Source organism: Argopecten irradians, chromosome 16 (genome assembly GCF_041381155.1).
Source record: "Argopecten irradians isolate NY chromosome 16, Ai_NY, whole genome shotgun sequence".
In the NCBI taxonomy this organism is placed as follows: Eukaryota; Metazoa; Mollusca; class Bivalvia; order Pectinida; family Pectinidae; genus Argopecten; species Argopecten irradians.
The window spans coordinates 13,792,711-13,814,995 of NC_091149.1; the positions used below are offsets into that span (position 1 = coordinate 13,792,711).

Here is a 22,285-nt window from a genome sequence, read left to right on the forward strand (position 1 = left end):
CTACATATTAAATTGCCTCTTGTCATTTTGGTGTTTCAAACTGCTAACCAATGCTAAATCAAGAATCTTCATGCATACATTCAGATTCTCTGATTAAATCATGGAACATTACACTAAGATGTCTGTAATTTGAATATCTACCTTGTAAGTTGTAAGTGAACCACATGCATAATTGAGTATCTACCTCGTAAGTTTTAAGTGGTCCTACCAATGTTGTAAGTGGTCAAGCGTTGACCATATAAAAGTGGCCCAAAGGGCCTTAACGGTCATCTGACTACATTGGCAATAGTAAAATTAATTTCATATGGTGTCACTTTGTCAGGACCATGTCAGGATCATTTTCCATTTCTTTCAACAAATTTTATTTCAAACAAGAGGCCAAAGGGCCTTAACATGTAGGAAGTTAATTAGATATAGTGTCATGGTAGCCATCTTCGATTTGGGATCAACCAGAGATGTAACAACACTTTGTCGGGACCATGTCAGGATCATTTCATGCAAGTTTCAGCCAAATCGCACCGGTAGAACTTGAGAAGAAGTTCAAAATGTGTTTTCAAGATGGCGGCTTTGGCGGCCATCTTGGATTTCGGATCGACCCGAAAAATAGCAACACTTTGTCAGGACCATGTCAGGATCATTTCATACAAGTTTCAGCCAAATCCAACCGGTAGAACTTGAGAAGAAGTTCAAAATGTGTTTTAAAGATGGCGGCTGTGGCGGCCATCTTGGTTTTCGGATCGACCCGAAAAATAACAACACTTTGTCGGGACCATGTCAGGATCATTTCATGCAAGTTTCAGCCAAATCGCACCGGTAGAACTTGAGAAGAAGTTCAAAATGTGTTTTAAAGATGGCGGCTGTGGCGGCCATCTTGGTTTTCGGATCGACCCGAAAAAATAACAACACTTTGTCGGGACCATGTCAGGATCATTTCATGCAAGTTTCAGCCAAATCGCAGCGGTAGAACTTGAGAAGAAGTTCAAAATGTGTTTTAAAGATGGCGGCTGTGGCGGCCATCTTGGATTTTCAATCGACCCGAAAAATAACAACACTTTGTCGGGACCATGTCAGGATCATTTCATACAAGTTTCAGCCAAATCGACCCGGTAGAACTTGAGAAGAAGTTCAAAATGTGTTTTAAAGATGGCGGCTGTGGCGGCCATCTTGGTTTTCGGATCGACCCGAAAAATAACAACACTTTGTCGGGACCATGTCAGGATCATTTCATGCAAGTTTCAGCCAAATCGCACCGGTAGAACTTGAGAAGAAGTTCAAAATGTGTTTTCAAGATGGCGGCTTTGGCGGCCATCTTGGATTTCGCATCGACCCGAAAAATAACAACACTTTGTCGGGACCATGTCAGGATCATTTCATGCAAGTTTCAGCCAAATCGCACCGGTAGAACTTGAGAAGAAGTTCAAAATGTGTTTTCAAGATGGCGGCTGTGGCGGCCATCTTGGATTTTCAATCGACCCGAAAAATAACAACACTTTGTCGGGACCATGTCAGGATCATTTCATACAAGTTTCAGCCAAATCAACCCGGTAGAACTTGAGAAGAAGTTCAAAATGTGTTTTAAAGATGGCGGCTGTGGCGGCCATCTTGGTTTTCGGATCGACCCGAAAAATAACAACACTTTGTCGGGACCATGTCAGGATCATTTCATGCAAGTTTCAGCCAAATCGCACCGGTAGAACTTGAGAAGAAGTTCAAAATGTTTTTTCAAGATGGCGGCTTTGGCGGCCATCTTGGATTTCGGATCAACCCGAAAAATAACAACACTTTGTCGGGACCATGTCAGGATCATTTCATGCAAGTTTCAGCCAAATCGCACTGGTAGAACTTGAGAAGAAGTTCAAAATGTGAAAAGTTAACGCAACGGCGCACGGCGCACGGCGGACGGCGGACGGCGGACGACGACGGACGAAACATGACGACTATAGGTCATCCTGACCCTTCGGGTCAGATGACCTTAAAAGGTGTAAGTGGTCAAGACTTGAGCACCTACCTTTACAAGTTGTAAGTGGTCAAGCGTTGACCTTATAAAAGTGTTAAGTGGTCAAGACTTGAGTACCTACCTTGGTCACAAAGGCCATCTTCTGAGGCCAGTCCACTGCTGTTACAGTAATACCCAGCTGTACAGGCCAGACACCAGGTCAGATTCTGCGCGGCCATACTCGGCTGGAATGTTCCCGGGGGACAGGCTGCTGGGATGGAGCTTCCCTCTAAACAGTAGTGACCCAAGGGACAGCGGTCACCTAAAATAGTGAGGATTGTTGTAGAAAACATTTTGTCTTGAAATATTTCAATGTGGAGAATGCCGAGGGACAAACCGCCCTCTAGATGTAAAACTTGACAAATTGGGTATCCCTGAATGTCAATGACTTGATAATACCCTAATGTAACATTTGTTTCCTTCATTAGCAGAGAGGACAATGTTACATTTAGAAGCGCTGATCAATATCCAAAAGTTAATGGGTTCGTTCTCGATATCGATTTATGGAGTTTTTACTGAATATTCGAAAATAGATTTTCACAAAAAAACAAAAACCATGTATGTCTTAAACATTTTGAAATATGAATAAACATTAATCTAATTTACATACCTCCAGTTCCGGTTGGCTGCATCGTTGTTGAGTTAGAATCACAGTAGTACCCAGCGGAACAGTTTCCGGCGGGGCTGCTCATCATATCCACGTCACAGTACATACCAGGATCACATCCAACAGGGGCTGAACTTCCCATCGGGCAGTAAGTTCCTGTAAGGGAGATAACTCTGTTAGTGAAAGTATTCAGATATGCATATTCAAACTCATTCCTTGTTTTATAGAAGGTTCCAGAAAAGGAAAATCATTAGATGCATTGAAGACTTACAGTATTTTACTAAAATTTTGAAAATATTGAAAATGATATTCACCTTTTTTCCCTATTCTACTATGGATACCATAAATTATTCACTTAGGTTGTGGAAATCCAACTTTTACAGGAAATCACGATTGATTTTTATTTTACCCGATTCACTTTACTTAGAATAGATCATGATGACTTCAGGAATCAGGCAACAATGTTAGACTTAAAACCTTATACATAGAAAACTAATAATGTTGTACCATTTTCATTAGCAGCAAAAACTTAAGACTATTTTAGACATTTCATTATCTTGGCAACTAGGTTTTAGCATTAATTACCTTTTAGCACTAATGACATGTCCTTAATCCAAAAAATGTATTCTCTTTGTTTACATTGCTGAAATATCTTTTGAATTCTGTGACATTTGTAGAGTAATTTCTTGTGATTCTAATGACCTAAGGATCTAACATCATACCTGCCACACACTTCCCACCGTCAGTCAGGGTCTGGGCGAGGCTTGAGCCTATAGTACAGTACCATCCGGGGTCACACATCCCTGTGGGGGAGCTCATCCCTGGGGAACCGCAGTACCATCCAGGGGTACACGGCTCACAGGCAGTCGAGTTAGATTTACCTGTAAAAATAGCATGGTGCATAAGTGATTTACATATTTTTTTTATTTTTTTTTTATTTTTTTTTTTTTTAAATTATCTTATATTTTTTTTTTAATAAGACAAAATATATGATGCATCACAAAGTGTCATTATTTTAGAAATGAATGATGGCAAAAAAGAGATTGTTTTTCTTTCAACACAACAATCTCCATTAAAAAATGAGATTTTTTTATTTTGATAAATCATACATTTTCATTTTATTTACTTAATATCAAAGTCTTAAAAACTTGTCTTGAATTCAAAACAATCCTTTCCAAGTTTTACAAAAACAAAAATTTGTCATTTCCTACCTGTCAGATTATTGAATGTTCCTGCTGCACATGGCCATTGGACATCGTAGGTGGTGTTTTCTGGACAGTAGTGACCTGATGGACATGGCTTATCAGCATATGTTGTACTGTTAGCGATACAGTAGTAGCCGGCCGGACACGCCTTACATGTGGCTTGATTACTCTCATCCTGATATAGAATAAAACTAGTTATAGGGATTGTGACACTTTTCAAAGCCATAAAGCTTGTTATTGGTAGCGATGATTAAATGAACTAATCTTCATATTAAATCACAATATACTTGTGTTTAGTTTGATTAAGTTTAGTTTAACATCCCATTGACAGTCAGGATCATATATAATAAGGATGTGCCAAGTTTAGACGATGGAGGAAAGCAGGAGTACCCCGAGGAAAAACCACTGATCAGCTGTCAGTCCCTGCTAACTGCCCCACATGGGATTCAAAAGTGTAGCGTGATACAGATGGGTTGGTGGGGTGGGTCTGGGTGCTTACTGTAATATGTCAGGATTCAACCTATGTCTTTACCTATGAGGTGAATTAATTCTTTAACAAGCATGTTGAAAATACTCCCACTTCCATATGAAATTGATACAGTGGTACAATGGGATGGCGTAACAGGATGGACACATGTAAATTTACTTACAACTAAATATTGATGTAACAGAAAGGACATGGGTAAGTCTACATAGTACCCCTAGGTTTAAGTTTTACTCTTATCCCTTCAGTATACCTGGTAAGATCCAGCATCACATCCCTGTGGCACCACTGTGCCCTGTGGACACTGGTATCCGATCGGACAGATGCCACCGACGCCAGTGTGGTTCCCTGTTGGAGTGGCAGTATCCACACCGGTCTCACAGAAGTATCCTGGCGCACACTCGGCCACGGGGGCCGTCAGATTTGTGACATCACAGTACATTCCCCCGGTACACTGTTGGCAGTCTGACTCCTGGACCAGGCCAAGCACGTTACTGAAAGTTCCGGCGGGACAAGCAGATTCGTTGCGACCAGTGCCAGCCGTGCAGTAAAATCCACGTGAACATAGGCGATGTCCAGATGTGGAATTTCCTGAAAATGTCAATGAACATACTGATGAAGCTTATGTTTTTCCATCATTCATTCAATTACATAGTTTATTTGCTCTTGAATAAGCCAAGTTGACCATAATAAACCTCTGTCACATTTTTTACTAAGAATCGTATTGATAATAATACAACAATAGCAGTTCAGAGTTATATGGTAGCTTCTTTAAGCTTAACACACCACTGAGTTATTTTTTAGGACAAGTAAGAACATGTGTTTATATCTTTATATGAAATATTCAAATAAAGACAGAGTTAATCAAATCATTAAAATCAAAGTGATCTAGAGTTATCTACCTTGGATGACCTCTTCTGGTACACAATAAAAGCCTTCGGGACATGTAAGACACATGGACGCCTGAGTGAAGTTGGCATAGGTTCCTGGGTCACATGGTACTGGTAGACCACTTCCCATTGGACAATGTAGACCAATCGGACAAGGCGTTGCAACAGGATTTGACACTGTATCAGCTCCAGGACAATAGAACCCACCATCACACAATCCAGTTGGTGCAGTCAGACCTAAAACAATATTCAGCATCATTTTGATTTTATTTCCTTTGTATAAACTATATGAAATGGACAATAAATGTAAACAAATACCATGCACAGTCAAACATGGCTAATGGAGGAAAGAGGACAGTGGTCTTTATATAGAGGTAAAATTGTATTGAAAACGGTCATTTGGGACTTTGGAAAATTAGTCTTATATGAAGGACTTAATTGTTGTAAGATGTCATCCATCATAACCATACGGTTATTGCGATAGAAAGAAATCCAACATGGTGGATGGAAAAAAGTGGAAAGACAGTTTGTTAGTTTACCTGTATCGTTACAGTAGCTTCCTGGGGTACAGCCTGTACACTGACTAGCATTGACCAGCCCCTGGGTGTTACTGAATGTCCCAAGGGCGCAGGGTGTAGGCCAGCCCGACCCCTCGGGGCAATGGCTGCCTGCCGGACAGATCTCTCGCCTCGAATGGTTGGATGCCAACTCACAGTACCACCTGAAGAAATATAAATGGATGCAGAATTCCTATGAAAAATACCATGCACAGTCAAACATGGAACAAACATGATTTCTGTCAAAATGATTACTTTTTATTAAAAGTCCATTTTCCCCATTTGAGAAAATGTTGCAATAACGTTAAAAGGTTGAACTTACTATACTATTGACTGAGGCACATGATTTCTACAAGAGCTGAAACCTTAATTTGCTGAACTCTTTCATAAGCATAGAATCAATTGAAGTTGAATATACATATACTTCACTCAGCACATATTCACAAATGGCAACCCCAGCAAATTATTCTATATTCACAGAATACTGAATAGTTTGGGATATTGCCAATCCATAACACCAAAAATCGTGTTGAGCAGGGGGGTCATTATACAGATGGAGCACCTAAAAGCAAGCTTTCCTATATTAAGATTATCACATTAAATGAAAAATACATACATCTTGAATGCTTTAAATGTAATCTTACCCTGCTTCGCACGGCCCGGTGACATTAAGCATGCCTGGCTGGTCACAGTAAAATCCTGCAGGACACTGGGTACAGTCTGACTCGGCCTGTAGTCCTGTTCCGTTACTGTAGGTGCCCTTAGGACAGGGGACAGGGTTAGTGGTTCCCACAGGGCAGTAGGACCCTTCAGGACAGATGTTCGCATCGGCTCCTACAAATAACATTCACGATTTAATCATGTCATCTATTACAACAAATTATCATGGTACATTATATGATTTTTTTTTCCATTGTGTGACACAAAAATAGATTCATTCTGAGTCTTTGGGTAAGAATATAATTCCTTAAAGGAAATGTATGCAATTGTTGTATACACAATTATTATGGGACAATCTGGACGTCTTAAGTCTGTAAAAGTCAGTAAGGGTATATCAGGAACGGATCTTATCATTGCCAAAGTAAACAAAATCAAGCATGCATGCAGTCCAGAAAATTCGCTGTCAAATACATAAACTGACACATGATAAATGTGAATAAACAAACCTTGGTTGGGTGCGGATATGTTGGCGTACTGTTTACAGAAATATCCAGAATCACACAAGTCTACTGGTGTTACCATGCCGACCATTGGACAGTGGTATCCACCCAAACAAGGAGTACAATCAGACACCAAACTCAGGCCAGTTCTGTTGTTAAACGTTCCGATCGGACATGGGAACTCATTGTTAAATCGTGTCCCTGGTGGGCAGTAGTATCCCATTGGACAGATGGTTGTACTGTTGTCGAGGACCACAATTGCCATGGTGTTGTCACAGAAGTATCCGGCTGGACATTGTTTACAGGTACTTTGTGAGTTTTGGTCCTGATATGTACCGTTCTCACACCGGATGGGAGACTCCGAACCCACCGGGCAATAACGTCCGACAGGACATCTGCAAAATAAGTAAAAACAATTTTTTCATCTGTGACCTCAAAAAAGCCCAATTGCTATCGAACCCATTCCATGGTGTCTGTTTCAGTTGCAGCCTGCAAATCATTCCTAGGTGTGTCTGTCAATGGCAGCCTAAAACCTCAATCACTTTGACTCTGTTTCTGAAGTGTTAGTCTAATTTCAATAGCATTTTCTTTTCTATTTGAGGTGAGGAGAAATAAATCTGTGAAACAGATAGGAATATTTCAGTCTGAGTGGAAGATTCTAATTTTTCCTCAGCATGAGGGTATGAAGATTCTAAACAATTAATGTTATTTTACTTTAACTAAAATTAAATTTCAATATTGAAATAATCAATTTAAAATAAATCAACAGTTCATTTTGCATTTTTTACCTGTAATCATCAGGTGTTGACGAGTTTTGACCAACTGGACAGTAGAAGCCAGCAGAACAGTTTCCGGCTGGTAGCTCCGCTCCGGAACTCGGACAGTAACTGCCTCCGAGACATATCTTACAGTCACTGAGCTGAACCTGCATCACAACATCTAGGTAGTATCCGACAGGACACGCTGTCGGGGCAGAACTCATCTCCTCACAGTAATGTCCGACTGGACACACAGCACCTGTTATGTTGTCTGTCGGCGTGGCAACAGCTGCTTCCAATGTACAGTAGTAACCTTAAATAGAAATGCATATACAGTATGACTTGTTCAAACCGGCCCTTGTCTAATTGAAATCCCTAGTCTGTCTATTCCATATCATACTTGTACGGCATTTATCTTCTTTCTTTTTGTAATGAAAACCTGGCTATACCATCCAAATATACTGGTTCCCAGTGACATTCGGTTTAAACAAGTAACACTGTAATAATTTATCTTTTTAATATCCCGTCTGACAACAAAATTGTCCGCAAAAGTACCGCATATACAGTTAATTTAATTTTCGTACCCGGTATGTATCTTATTAAAATTTCAGTTTCCATAGCTACCTTGAGTACAGTTCCCTGTTGGTATGGCTAGGCCTGCAGTCTGGCAGTACTTTCCTGGAGTACATTGCTGAGGTTCGTAAGATCCTTCAGGACAGAAGAATCCTGGCTGACATTGACCGCCCTCGGGGGCAGACGGCATCAGGAGGCTAGAATTACTGGTACAATACCAACCTTGAATGGAAGACACATCAAAATTATTTACAAGACTTTTTAAAGTTTTCAGGAAAATATTTCATTTTCTGCAAATATTTCAATGTAACATGTTTTGAAAAATTCTATACAGATTTTTTTCTTTTTCAGACTAAATTAAATCTTAAAATAATGTGGACGACATACTTTTTCATTGAGAGAAAACTATGAGTATTAATTATTAAATTCATAGGTAATGGTTTATTCCTACAAAACATTTTAACAATTTTTTTCCCCCCATAAAATAATTTAATATTGATTGATTTTTTCCGACTTTGAACAAGTATCCAAAGTTTATTACCTGGAGAACAAAGACCGGTTGGTGATGAAAGTCCATCGGTGCCGCAGTACTCGCCGCCTGGACAGGGGAGACAATCAGCGAGGTCCCTAGCCATAGTGAGGTTGTAGTAAGTCTGGGCTGGACAAGGGAACTGTGTGGAGACATAGGTTCCGGGTGGACAGTAGTGACCAGATGGACATGGACTATCCACATAGGTTACAGATCCTACCGAAAAGAAAGTTAATCATAAACGTCAAAATAACTTGATGTGATATACTGTAATGAAAATAATTTTTTAGGATATTGTCTTCCTTTACAGCGAAAAATTAATTACCTGCTGTTGATTATGCATATATCATATTCAATTCTTTTAGTATGATTTTTGTTCTAAGATTTGATAGGGATAATTACATGATTTGTTCTTTATTTTCCCATTTATTCCAAATAAGAGAAATTAATTTGTCATTAAAATTAGATTGAGCAAAAATGTGTTTGCAGTATACCATATCAATCTTTATTATCAAATCTTGAATTCCAACTTATAACAGAATTTGAACACTGAAGAGATTTGTGACATTCTCCCCATTGATTTTTTTTATATATATTTACGTCATTGCATTTGTTACCTTGTACACAGTAGTAACCGGCTGGACACTGGTGACAGGACTCTAGTCCTGAGACATTGCTGAATGTTCCCAGGCCACAGGGGAGGGGCGTGGTCGTCCCCTGAGGGCAGTAGTGTCCCTCGGGACAGATTCCTCCAACACCGGTCTCTCCACCTGGAGGCAAAGAAAAGAAATAAATGATTTTGGAAAACCTGAATTAAAACAAGTAAAACTTGATTTAATTTTGTTTTCTTTGAAGAAGACACAAAATAATACATTTTAGTGATTTTCATTTTAAATCAAGTTTGCAAATATTAACAATTGCCGATTAAAAACTACATGGTAAATACTATCAATATAAATACAGTAACTGTGTATATTAATTCACAGAGATGAACTTTCGCAGAAATACAGGTACAGTTGTCAGATCATGAAATTTGTGAAAATAAATCGCATACAAAAAAAAGTTGGCTTTAAGTAAAATCTATCCATTTCCTTACCTGGAACCTGACAGGTGCCGTTGATGTACGTAGCGTTTCCACCTGTTGGATCTTTCCTATCGACACCATATTCACAGTAGTGACCAGGGTCACAGAGTCCAGAAGAGGTCACCATTCCTAGGGAGTCGCAGTAACTTCCGCCCGGACAGGGCTTACACTCACTGGACATGCTCAGACCTGTCTCATTGTTGTAGGTTCCGACTGGACATTGCTGCCAATCAAATCCAGTACCCGCTGGACAGAAGTGACCAATCGGACAGAGATCTACCAGGTTACCTAGGCGACAGTACCTGAAAGGAAACATTTTCTTGATTAAAGCCAATTCAAGAACTTTGTTATCTAGAATACAATTTATCTTCAGAATGAAATATTATATAGCTATATATGTAAGTAAAGATCAGGTGTGATGAAAAAATAACCAAGAAACATAATTAAGAATCAAGGGAGATAACTCATCACCCAGAACACTTTAAAATGTCAGGTAGAGATTTCCAATGTTCTGCAAGTATTTCACTAGAACTGTCTACAGAGTGGACAATTAATATTAACCGCTGCACAAATTAAGCAATAACTCCATAAATTGGGGACATTGCAGACCCCTTCAGAGTTTACTTAACTCCCCTTTATGTCAGGGTTCTGTGACAAAATTTTATCAAAATCTGTGAAGTGGTTTACGATGAGTTTGTCAGAAAAAGTTGTGTCAGACAGACAGACAAATGGATAACTTGATTCCAGTATACCCCTCTTAATGTTGTTAGGGGGGGGGGGGTTATAATAATGGGTAAATATACTGACAGAGGGATTAGTGGTGGATACCGGGGAATTCTAACAGCACTATATAATCTCCATATAGAATGTGGAAATACAAAAATTAATATGAATTTACCTACCCTTCTTCATACTTCTTTATCAGCATATATATTAAGTTAAGATGAAGAGAGGTCAAATGGAATCATTAAGGGAGATAAATAGGAATCAAGGGAGATAAAAAAAACAAGACAAAGAAGAAATAACCAGGGGACTTAAATAAGAAACAAGGGAGATAACTCACCATCCTGCTGGACATGTGTAGCATTCGGATGCCATGGTGTGGTTCATGTAGGTTCCGTTAGCACATGGTGTTGGCTGTGAAGAGTTGATTGGACAGAAATGGCCTACTGTACAGGGATAATTGTCGGGACGGGAGGAGTTCTGTCCCCCTGGACAGTAGAATCCAGCCTCACAGGGGCCTGTAGTAGCGTTCAGTCCCTCTGTCTCACAGTACTGTCCCTCAGTACATGGGGTACAGAAGTCAGAACTGTTCAGTCCAAGGTAGGGGTTGAAAGTTCCCTGTGTAAAATATCAATAGGAGTTAGGTAATAAAATTTCTTTTTTTACATTATAGACATAAATATTTGATATTTTACATTTATAAAATTGCAATATTAAAGGTTGTCAAACAACTTTGAATTTTATTCAGAAACCTGAATTATCAGTTGCAGTTTATGCAACGTATGATGAATATTCTTAGAAATTCTCCTTCCCTTAATAATCAATACACTATAATATCCAGACAAATATTTCAATTAAGATGACCCAAGTGAAAAAGAAAGCCCTATAGCTTTATAAACACCGATCATTTGTGAAACAAAAAAGTATGGTCTTATAAAGTTACACAGCAACATGCTGCAAAGATCCTTCAGACATTTTAGATAACATTTACTTTTTCCTCACATTCAAATTAACAAAAGAAGCCAAAGACAGCACCATTCCTTATAGATATCTCAACTTACCTCTGGACATCGCTGTGGTGTCTGGGTTCCTGTTGGACAGAAGTGACCAGATGTACACAATTCCTTGACCCTTGAGTCGGAGCCACCTGTACAGAAGTAACCAGCTGTACAGTCACCTTGCGGAGCGGTCAATCCGGGAATCTCACAGTACTGACCGCCCGTACACTCTGTACATTGGGTCACATTAGCCAGGCCTTCTAGTCCGCCGTATGTGCCGGCTGGGCAGTCGATAGGATTTATAGTGCCTTCTGGACAGTAGGACCCTGTAATTATAGTGTAACAACTGAAGTATATATCTAAATCGGGAAATATGTAAAAAGATTTTTTTCATTGTTTAATTTCAAACATCAAATGCATTCCAAAATAGCATATTGAATTGAGTTTGCAAATCTGCTTTAAAATTTAATTTCACCGATTGAAAGTTTGTGATCTAGCTAAACTGTATAAGAATGTCATATATGATTTATACATTAATTAAAATCATTTATGGATTTAATTTTATTGACCGTATGAAATGTCCAGGGAACGGGCTTGGACATCAACGGGCCTATTGCTACAAACTAGCACCAAAGACATCTTAAAAGACAAGTTCTAAATCCTTGATCATTTTACCTTGTGGACAGATGCCAGCAAAGCCAGTGTTGTTAGGGGTAGCTAGCTCCGCATACAGCTGACAGTAGAATCCCGCAGCACACAGTCCAACAGGTTCTGATTGGCCAATAATACTACAGTGGTAGCCTGCGGTACACGGGGTACATTGGGAGCTCTGGTTCAGTCCGGTCATGTTGTTATAGGTTCCCAGTGGACAGGGGTACTGGCTACTCTGCATGGTACCTAAAACGTTAAATCATTTATATATAATTAAGAGTCATCATATCTAACAATTCAAATTTCGTAAATCTCAAAATCATCATACTTTAAAATCACAATAGGGTCTGTTGTGGGCAAGTGGTTATGATGTCCCTAAATAGTACTGAAGGACCTCCACCACTAAGTTGGTGTTTTTTCTCTGGGTACTCTGGTTTCCTCTGTCTCAAAAATATGACATGTCCTTAAATGTTAATATGACATTAACAAACCAAACCAAATGAAATCAGATCTGATATTGGAGAACATCAATTATCAACAACACCGTTATGCTGCATGAATTCATGATGTCAATGAATTGGTTTGCCTTAACCTTTGGTTCAAAAGGTTAGCGTACTCAATCTGTTGTACCCTAGAGGTTGACAGAGAAATCTCTCACGGTTAAAAGCGGTGACAAATCAGTGATTGGTGAGAGATATCGTAACATTTGACCACCTTTAGGCTTTACCAAAGAGTTATAAACTATACTGTACCTGCTGGACAGAAGTAGCCGGTAGGACATTTGATGGTTTCGTTGATGACCACAACGCCGAGACTGTTATCACAATAGTACCCCTCCGGACACAACTTGCATGTCCATTGGCCTAGTTGGTCCTGGTAGAAGCCGCTCGGACACAGAATAGGGCTGGCTGTGGACTCAGGACAGTAGTGACCAACAGTACACAGGAAGGGTGTGTCTGTGATTTGACCCTCCGGACAGTAATATCCTTGGGTGCAGTTACCTGCCAAACATAGAAATATTTGTCATGTAAACTGAATTATCATTCAGTGCAGTTACCTACAAAACACAAAAATACTTGTGATGTAAAACTGAATTATCAAGTTTCAATTATGAAAACAATTTTTGACTTGGTAATATATAATTTTGAAGTCATCCAATTACTTGTTGTAGTGTTTGGCCTTTAAAAAAGGTTATGATCACTTACAAAACTTATTTGAGTTACAATAGGTAATGATCACTTACAAAACTTATTTGAGTTACAATAGGCTATGATCACTTACAAACTTATTTGAGTTACAATAGGTTATGATCACTTACAAAACTTATTTGAGTTAGAATATGTTATGATCACTTACAAACTTATTTGAGTTACAATATGTTATGATCACTTACAAACTTATTTGAGTTAGAATAGGTTATGATCACTTACAAACTTATTTTAGTTACAATAGGTTATGTCACTTACAAACTTATTTGAGTTACAATATGTTATGATCACTTACAAACTTATTTGAGTTTCAAAAGGTAAGATCACTTAAAAACTTATTTGAGTTACAATAATAATGATCACTTACAAACTTATTTGAGTTACAATAGGTTATGATCACTTACAAACTTATTTGAGTTAGAATAGGTTATGATCACTTACAAACATATTTATTACAATAGGTTATGATCACTTACAAATTTATTTGAGTTTCAAATAGGTCATGGTCACTTACAAACTTATTTGAGTTACAATAGGTAATGATCACTTACAAACTATTTATTTGAGTTACAAACTTATGTTACAATGGTATGGTCACTTACAAACTTATTTGAGTTTAACTTTGAAAAACACAGGTTGAGGCCATCAAGTCAAACTTGTTATAACTTTACTTTTAATGAATTCACACAAACCTCCAGCAGCTTACCTGTAGTAGCAGTAAGGTTATAGTCGCCACAATATTCTCCAAAGGAACAGGCGAGACAATCGTTGACAGCTCGGTTTCCTGTACTAGGACTATAGGTTCCTGGGGCACAGGGGGTGGGGGCAAGTGATCCTTCTTCACAGTAGAATCCCGGGGGACAGATGTCTCCAGTACTATCCCCAGGGGGTGTGACTGAGGAGGCCTTAGCAGAACAGTAGTAGCCAGCCGAGCAGTTGCCTGTTGGTGAGTCGAGGCCTTCAAACTGACAATACTTTCCTCCTGGACACGGTGTTGGGCTACTGGAACCTGAGAATAGGATTCAATATTAGACATTGAAAAAGTATTGTTTTCATAATGTTAATCTTTGAAATATGATTGATATTTTCAATATCAATGTGACTGAAACAAATATAAATACTATGCAAAAACGTTTTTATATTTGACAATAATGTTACTAAAATTATCTCCCCTCGCATTAAACAATGTTACTTGAGTGTCACCATAAAATTTTCTTCCCTTGCTATTGACAATAATGTTACAAGAATATCTCAGCAAAATGATCTCCCCTTACAACTGAAGGTCTCCATGAAATACCCTCTGATAGCAATTGAAAATACTGACACCAGATTATCTTAATAATTTTTTTTTTATCTAGGTAAAATGATCTCCCCTTAGGACTGAAAATTTTATTAAACAAGAGGCCCAAAGGGCCTTAACGGTCATCTGACTACCTTGACAATAGTAAAATTAATTATATATGGTGTCACTTTGTCAGGATCATGTCAGGATCATTTTCAATTTCTTTCAACAAATTTTATTTCAAACAAATTGGCCCAAGGGCCTTATAATTAACACAGAGGAAATTAATTAGATATAGTGTCATGGTAGTCATCTTCGATTTGGGATCAACCAGAGATGTAACAATACTTTGTCGGGACCATGTCAGGATCATTTCATGCAAGTTTCAGCCAAATCGCACCGGTAGAACTTGAGAAGAAGTTCAAAATGTGTTTTCAAGATGGCGGCTGTGGCGGCCATCTTGGATTTCAGATCGACCCGAAAAATAACAACACTTTGTCGGGACCATGTCAGGATCATTTCATGCAAGTTTCAGCCAAATCGCACCGGTAGAACTTGAGAAGAAGTTCAAAATGTGTTTTCAAGATGGCGGCTGTGGCGGCCATCTTGGATTTCAGATCGACCCGAAAAATAACAACACTTTGTCGGGACCATGTCAGGATCATTTCATGCAAGTTTCAGCCAAATCGCACCGGTAGAACTTGAGAAGAAGTTCAAAATGTGTTTTCAAGATGGCGGCTGTGGCGGCCATCTTGGATTTCGGATCGACTCGAAAAATAACAACACTTTGTCGGGACCATGTCAGGATCATTTCATGCAAGTTTCAGCCAAATCGCACCGGTAGAACTTGAGAAGAATTTCAAAATGTGTTTTCATGATGGCGGCTGTGGCGACCATCTTGGATTTCAGATCGACCCGAAAAATAACAAGACTTTGTCGGGACCATGTCAGGATCATTTCATGCAAGTTTCAGCCATATAGCACCGGTAGAACTTGAGAAGAAGTTCAAAATGTGTTTTCAAGATGGCGGCTGTGGCGGCCATCTTAGATTTCGGATCCCAATCAACCCGAAAAATAACAACACTTTGTCGGGACCATGTCAGGATCATTTCATGCAAGTTTCAGCCAAATCGCACCAGTAGAACTTGAGAAGAAGTTCAAAATGTGTTTTCAAGATGGCGGCTGTGGCGGCCATCTTGGATTTCGGATCGACCCGAAAAATAACAACACTTTGTCGGGACCATGTCAGGATCATTTCATGCAAGTTTCAGCCAAATCGCACTGGTAGAACTTGAGAAGAAGTTCAAAATGTGTTTTCAAGATGGCGGCTGTGGCGGCCATCTTGGATTTCGGATCGACCCGAAAAATAACAACACTTTGTCGGGACCATGTCAGGATCATTTCATGCAAGTTTCAGTCAAATCGCACCGGTAGAACTTGAGAAGAAGTTCAAAATGTGTTTTCAAGATGGCGGCTGTGGCGGCCATCTTGGATTTCGGATTGACCCGAAAAATAACAACACTTTGTCGGGACCATGTCAGGATCATTTCATGCTAGTTTCAGCCAAATCGCACTGGTAGAACTTGAGAAGAAGTTCAAAATGTGTTTTCAAGATGGCGGCTGTGGCGGCCATCTTGGATTTCGGATCGACCCGAAAAATAACAACACTTTGTCTTGATCATGTCAGGATCATTTCATGCAAGTTTCAGTCAAATCGCACCGGTAGAACTTGAGAAGAAGTTCAAAATGTGTTTTCAAGATGGCGGCTGTGGCGGCCATCTTGGATTTCGGATCGACCCGAAAAATAACAACACTTTGTCGGGACCATGTCAGGATCATTTCATGCAAGTTTCAGCCAAATTGCACAGGTAGAACTTGAGAAGAAGTTCAAAATGTGAAAAGTTAACGCACGGCGGACGGCGGACGGCTGACGGCGGACGGCGGACGGCGGACGGCGCACGGCGCACGACGACGGACGAAACATGACGACTATAGGTCATCCTGACCCTTCGGGTCAGATGACCTAAAAAGAGGTCTATGGGCCTTAACAGTCACCTGATATTTCATACAAATTAGTTATTTCATTTACAAACAGATGTCTTTAGTTCACGAATTAGGAACATAGATCTAATAGGTCTGCATACATAGTATCATTAAGCTATGTTTATATTATCGCGTCACACGGTCCAATAATAATCATAAGTGCAAAAGGCAATAACTCTGTAAATTACTGTCGAATGAAGCTGATTTTTGAATTCGTTCAAGATCTTTTTAATGTTGGTCTACATATACAATGTTTCATAAAGCTCAGTTTATATTTACTCAAGTTATCACGTTCACAAGGAAATGTTCTAAAAATATCTCGGTAAAATTATCTCCCCTTACATTGTTACTAAAATCTCCCCTTATCTCCCCTACCTTCTGGACAGTAGTAGCCAGGCTGACAGATCCCTCCGTGTGTGGTTGTGTTGGCGCTATCAGATCCGGAGACACAGTACCAGCCAGCTGAACAGTTACCGGTTGGAGCAATACCAGCGTAGTCTTGGCAGTATTGTCCCGCATCACAGTCGCGACAGTCGGCCAGGGCCGTCCCAAGTGTGTTAGGGTTATATGTCCCTGGAGGACATCTGTACTGCGTACTGAAGGCTGTTCCGTTTGGACAGAGGACAGGAAGTGACCTGTTTGGAATAGTGAAAATGAAAATTTCAGTAAAAGTTATTCATTTTGATGACTATTTTATGCTTGCACAAAGATGAAATTTTATGCTCATATCATTTACAAATTATGATAGAAAGAGCATAAATCACAGAGTAATAGTAATGATTTAAGGCAAAAGCTTAAACGGAACTATTTCAAAACTGTAAGTGTTTACTAATATATATTTTGAATTCTTTTTTTCTTTTCTTTAAAAAACATGTTTTGTTTCTGTTTTGCTTTTGGGAAGGGGAATACAGATTTATTTCACAACATCAAAACATCAAATGTTAATCTATGTTCAATGAACCAATTTTACCGCAGGACCATTTAAAGTATCAACAATTATTACGAAAAAAGACATAATTTTAAGAACTTTGCACTTTCTGGATGATATTTTCATAAATTCTTCTTCTGCATAAATTTTGATTTTTATTGTAAATCAAAATTTCTCTGAAGTGAAATTAGTGTCAGTTTGCTAAATAAAAATAGATTAACCCAGAACAATTTATAAGTGATTTGTAGTACTGACCGGCTGGACAGGGCGATGATAGGTATTCTGAGGCGTTGACCAGACAGTAATATCCCTCAAGACACGCAGCACACTCCGCCAGTCCCGTACTTTCGGCGTACGTCCCAGCCGCACAGGCTGTAGGTGTGGCTGAACCCTCTGGACAGTAATGACCCAGGGGACAGATTCCTCCCACACCTGTGTAGAAAGCTTGGTCTGGACATGTACAATTGGCTGCGACGCTGTCGTTACTGGCACCAGGCTGGGGACGATCTACTCCTGAGGTGCAGTAATATCCTGAAGAGGAAGAAACAAAAGATTATGACAGTTAAATTTTAATAGATTGTAGACATAAGCTAAGTCGCCTTTAGCATACTGTCTTTTGGGACATAAATAATACTGTAGTTTGAAATTGCAGTTGCAAATCAAAATAAAACAAACAATTTGAGAGAAAACATACGTGGTGCAATTTTATTATGTTATTTCCTCTAAATTAATGATTTCTTCAGGTAAGTTGCCAAGCATCTATCAGGTATATAATGTATATATTATAGTACAATCTCACCGAAACATACTCCTGACAACCAACTCACCTGCAGAACAGTTAGCCGTTGGGGCAGTCAGATGTTCGCCCTGACAGTACATTCCAGCAGTACATGCCTTACACTGGTCAACCTGGTACAGTCCGGATTGGTCACTGTACGAGCCACTCGGACACGACATCCAGTTTATTCCAGTTCCTGAAAACAGCAGTATTTTGAAATAATTATTTCAAGCGTAGAAACTTTAATTAATATCGTTTACTGATCGCTTTTTACAGAATGTTTTAATTTTCATCAAATCCCTTTTCTAGGAAAAAATACACACACCAAATTTTGGTGTGTGGTTTTGCAAGAAGTGACAAGTGATCTATGTTTGAAAAGATATAAAATTATGTTTAAAATAGGAATTGACAAAATAAAATTGTATGCAAATATCTTGATTATACTGTGAAATTTAGAATAATACTGAATAACTTTAATATTTAAATGATTTCAAATGACATACTTGCTATTCTAAAACCAGTCTTTATAGTAATGTTATAGACAGGCAGTTGTTGGAACAGGTTTAACTGTACAATATTCATGCTATTCTAACATATCACTTGCACTGCATTCATATTCACAATAAATGCAATGTAATAACGAAATATGTAAATGTTAAAAAAGTTATAGTTGACTCACCTGCTCGACATGTACAGTAGTAGCCATTAGCACATTTATATATTCATTGTGCAAAAGCAATGTAATATATATGTAAATGTTAAAAAGAAGTTAAAGTCTACCCACCCGCTGGACAGTAGTAGCCATTAGGACAATCTTGTGCATTGAGTGTATTGTTATAGGGCTGGACAGGGAGACAGTAGAACCCAGCTGGACACACATCACACGAGGACGCACCAGTATAGTTGGTGTAAAATCCATCTGGACACTCCTGTAATGAACATGTGTACACACATACATCAAAACATGTTAGTATGTGTATATTGAGGAAATATAGCTGGTACTTATTACCTTTAAATTTTAAAACTAACAAATCAAATTTTTATGAATTAAATAATTTTGCGATGTGGCTTTAAGAGTACCTAATGGATGGTTTCCATATTTTCCAGGAAAATGAACATCGAGAAATTATCATCCCTGTGAAAAAAAACTGTGTGGTATAATGTATTATCTTTGATATTATTTAGGTATGCACATTTCTTACCAATTATATTTCAGTGATATTTCAGGTATATGACTGTGCATCATCTTGTATATTTCAGGCAGATGTACATTTCTTATCTTGTATATTTCAAAAAGATGTACATTTCTTATCCTGTATATTTAAAAAAATATGTACATTTCTTACCTTGTATATTTCAAAAAGATGTACATTTCTTACTTTGTATACTGTATATTTCAGTTATATTTCAGTTACCGTAGATGTACATTTCTTACCTTGTATATTTCAGTTATATTTGATTTCAGGTAGATGTACATTTCTTACCTTGTATATCATAGGTAGATGTACATTTCTTACCTTGTATATTTCACTACCGTTGGGACAGTGCATACCCCTGGGACAGATGTAAGCCCCGGGGTTGGGGACGGCCATTCCCGTGGGGCAGTAGTATCCTCCCCAGCACTGTAAAGTCGTCTCTGTCATTCCTATTAAAACAAAACAATTGGATATGTTAAATCTAATATTCTACTTTTCAGCATATTGGAAATATCACATTTTTCTTTTTTTCTTTCTCCCATCCTCAACACAATCTCACAATATTTCTTGATACCAAAATATCTCAATATATGGTGTAATGTAATGTTTATCCAATTTTAATTTCAGTTGAAAAAGTAACAATCCATTTAAAACATTTCATTGGCTAAGTCAGTTCTTTAAAACCCTGATGCAACAAAATACAATAAAATTTATCCAACATAAAAATTGATAGTAAAATGATATCTATCTATTATATCTAATTTCAGTTGAAGTAGTAACATTCCTTTTATAATGTTTAGTTGTCTAAATCAGTTTTAAACCCTGATGCAAAATAAAATAAAATTTATCTGACATCATCAAGACAATGTATGTCACACTACAAACTAAAAATGATGCTAATTAACTTAATATCCATCTGGTTTACCTGCAGTTGGACAGTAGAAACCATCAGTACAGTTGGTACACTCAGATTGAGCAGTCAAGCCGGTCACGTTTGAGAATGACCCAGCAGCACATGGTATGGGTTGGTCACTTCCAAGTGGGCAGTAGGATCCCTCTGGACACAGGATAAACTGGGCCACATCCGCTTTAGATGGACAGTAGTAACCTTGGAAAGGGAATTCATTATATAAATTAACAAAATATTAAATAATTTATTAATAAGTGCTCTAGAAATCATTAAATATCATCTTTTCCTCATAAAAATATTTTAAATCATATTTTAGTGTATTTCATTACGAAATGGAAGACGATAACATAAACAGGGCCATTATGTTTGATAAAAAATAATATGAGAATTTCCAAAAAAAATGGCTTAAGGGAGGAAACAAAATCATACCTAAAATTACAAGAGGCCCAGAGGGCCTGTATCGCTCACCTGGTTTTTTGTTAGTAATTATCACAAGACTCAAAAAAAAATAAGCAAAATTGACTCCCAAAGTTTAATTTTGAATCACAACCATACAATGATGCTATTGATACCATACAAATATGCTATCCAATACATAGGTTCAGAGACAAAGTAATTTATATGAAAATAGTAGCCTAATTGACCTTTTGACCTCGCATCTATTGCCGTCTAAGGCCCCGGGGGTCAGCCCTATCATTTGTACAATTTCAAATCCCAAACCTATAAGGATGCTACCATTGCATTATAAGTGCTCTTCCATTCTTAGTTGCAGAGAAGAAGTCGTTTATATGGAAATAGCTAAATTGACCCCTTTTGACCCCACCCTTCAGGCCCCCGGGGGGTCAGCCCCATCATTTGCAAAATTTTGAATCCAAACCCTATAAGGATGTAACCATTGCATTATGAGCGTAATCCCATGTTAAGTTGCAGAGAAAAAGTCATTTATATGGAAATTGACCACTTTTGACCCCACCCCTCAGGCCCCCGGGGGGTCAGCCCTATCATTTGCACAATTTTGAATTCCCACACTATAAGGATACTACCATTGTATTATGGGTGCTATACCATGCTTAGTTGCAGAGAAGAAGTCATTTATATGGAAATAGCTAAATTGACCCCTTTTGACCCCACCCTTCAGGCCCCCGGGGGGTCAGCCCCATCATTTGCAAAATTTTGAATCCAAACCCTATAAGGATGTAACCATTGCATTATGAGCGTAATCCCATGTTAAGTTGCAGAGAAAAAGTCATTTATATGGAAATTGACCACTTTTGACCCCACCCCTCAGGCCCCCGGGGGGTCAGCCCTATCATTTGCACAATTTTGAATTCCCACACTATAAGGATACTACCATTGTATTATGGGTGCTATACCATGCTTAGTTTCAGAGAAGAAGTCGTTTATATGGAAATAGCCAAATTGGCCACTTTCGACCCCGCCCCTCAGGCCCCCTGGGGGTCAGCCCCATCATTTGCACAATTTTGAATCCCCACCCTATAAAGATGCTACCATTGCATTATGGGTGCTATACCATGCTCAGTTTCAGAGAAGAAGTCGTTTATATGGAAATAGCCAAATTGGCCCCTTTTGACCCCGCCCCTCAGGCCCCCTGGGGGTCAGCCCCATCATTTGTACAATTTTGAATCCCCATCCTATAAGGATGCTACCATTGCATTATGGGTGCTATCCCATGCTTGGTTTCAGAGAAGAAGTCGTTTATATGGT

General features: G+C 38.7%; 1 protein-coding gene across 1 annotated transcript in view; it reads right to left on the minus strand.

The window, feature by feature from the left end:
• The window catches only part of LOC138311126 (uncharacterized), a 112,734-nt gene that overhangs the window by 45,620 nt on the left and 44,829 nt on the right, over positions 1-22,285 (minus strand). Inside the window, 25 exon segments of the mRNA XM_069252574.1 lie at positions 2,079-2,258; positions 2,607-2,759; positions 3,326-3,484; positions 3,815-3,983; positions 4,546-4,883; positions 5,195-5,419; positions 5,722-5,903; positions 6,384-6,573; positions 6,906-7,294; positions 7,688-7,970; positions 8,282-8,452; positions 8,772-8,975; positions 9,377-9,529; positions 9,856-10,145; positions 10,907-11,184; positions 11,628-11,890; positions 12,240-12,461; positions 12,968-13,216; positions 14,130-14,432; positions 17,124-17,371; positions 17,928-18,207; positions 18,504-18,650; positions 19,239-19,383; positions 19,972-20,099; positions 20,576-20,758. Coding sequence (XP_069108675.1) covers positions 2,079-2,258; positions 2,607-2,759; positions 3,326-3,484; positions 3,815-3,983; positions 4,546-4,883; positions 5,195-5,419; positions 5,722-5,903; positions 6,384-6,573; positions 6,906-7,294; positions 7,688-7,970; positions 8,282-8,452; positions 8,772-8,975; positions 9,377-9,529; positions 9,856-10,145; positions 10,907-11,184; positions 11,628-11,890; positions 12,240-12,461; positions 12,968-13,216; positions 14,130-14,432; positions 17,124-17,371; positions 17,928-18,207; positions 18,504-18,650; positions 19,239-19,383; positions 19,972-20,099; positions 20,576-20,758 — 5,532 coding nt within the window.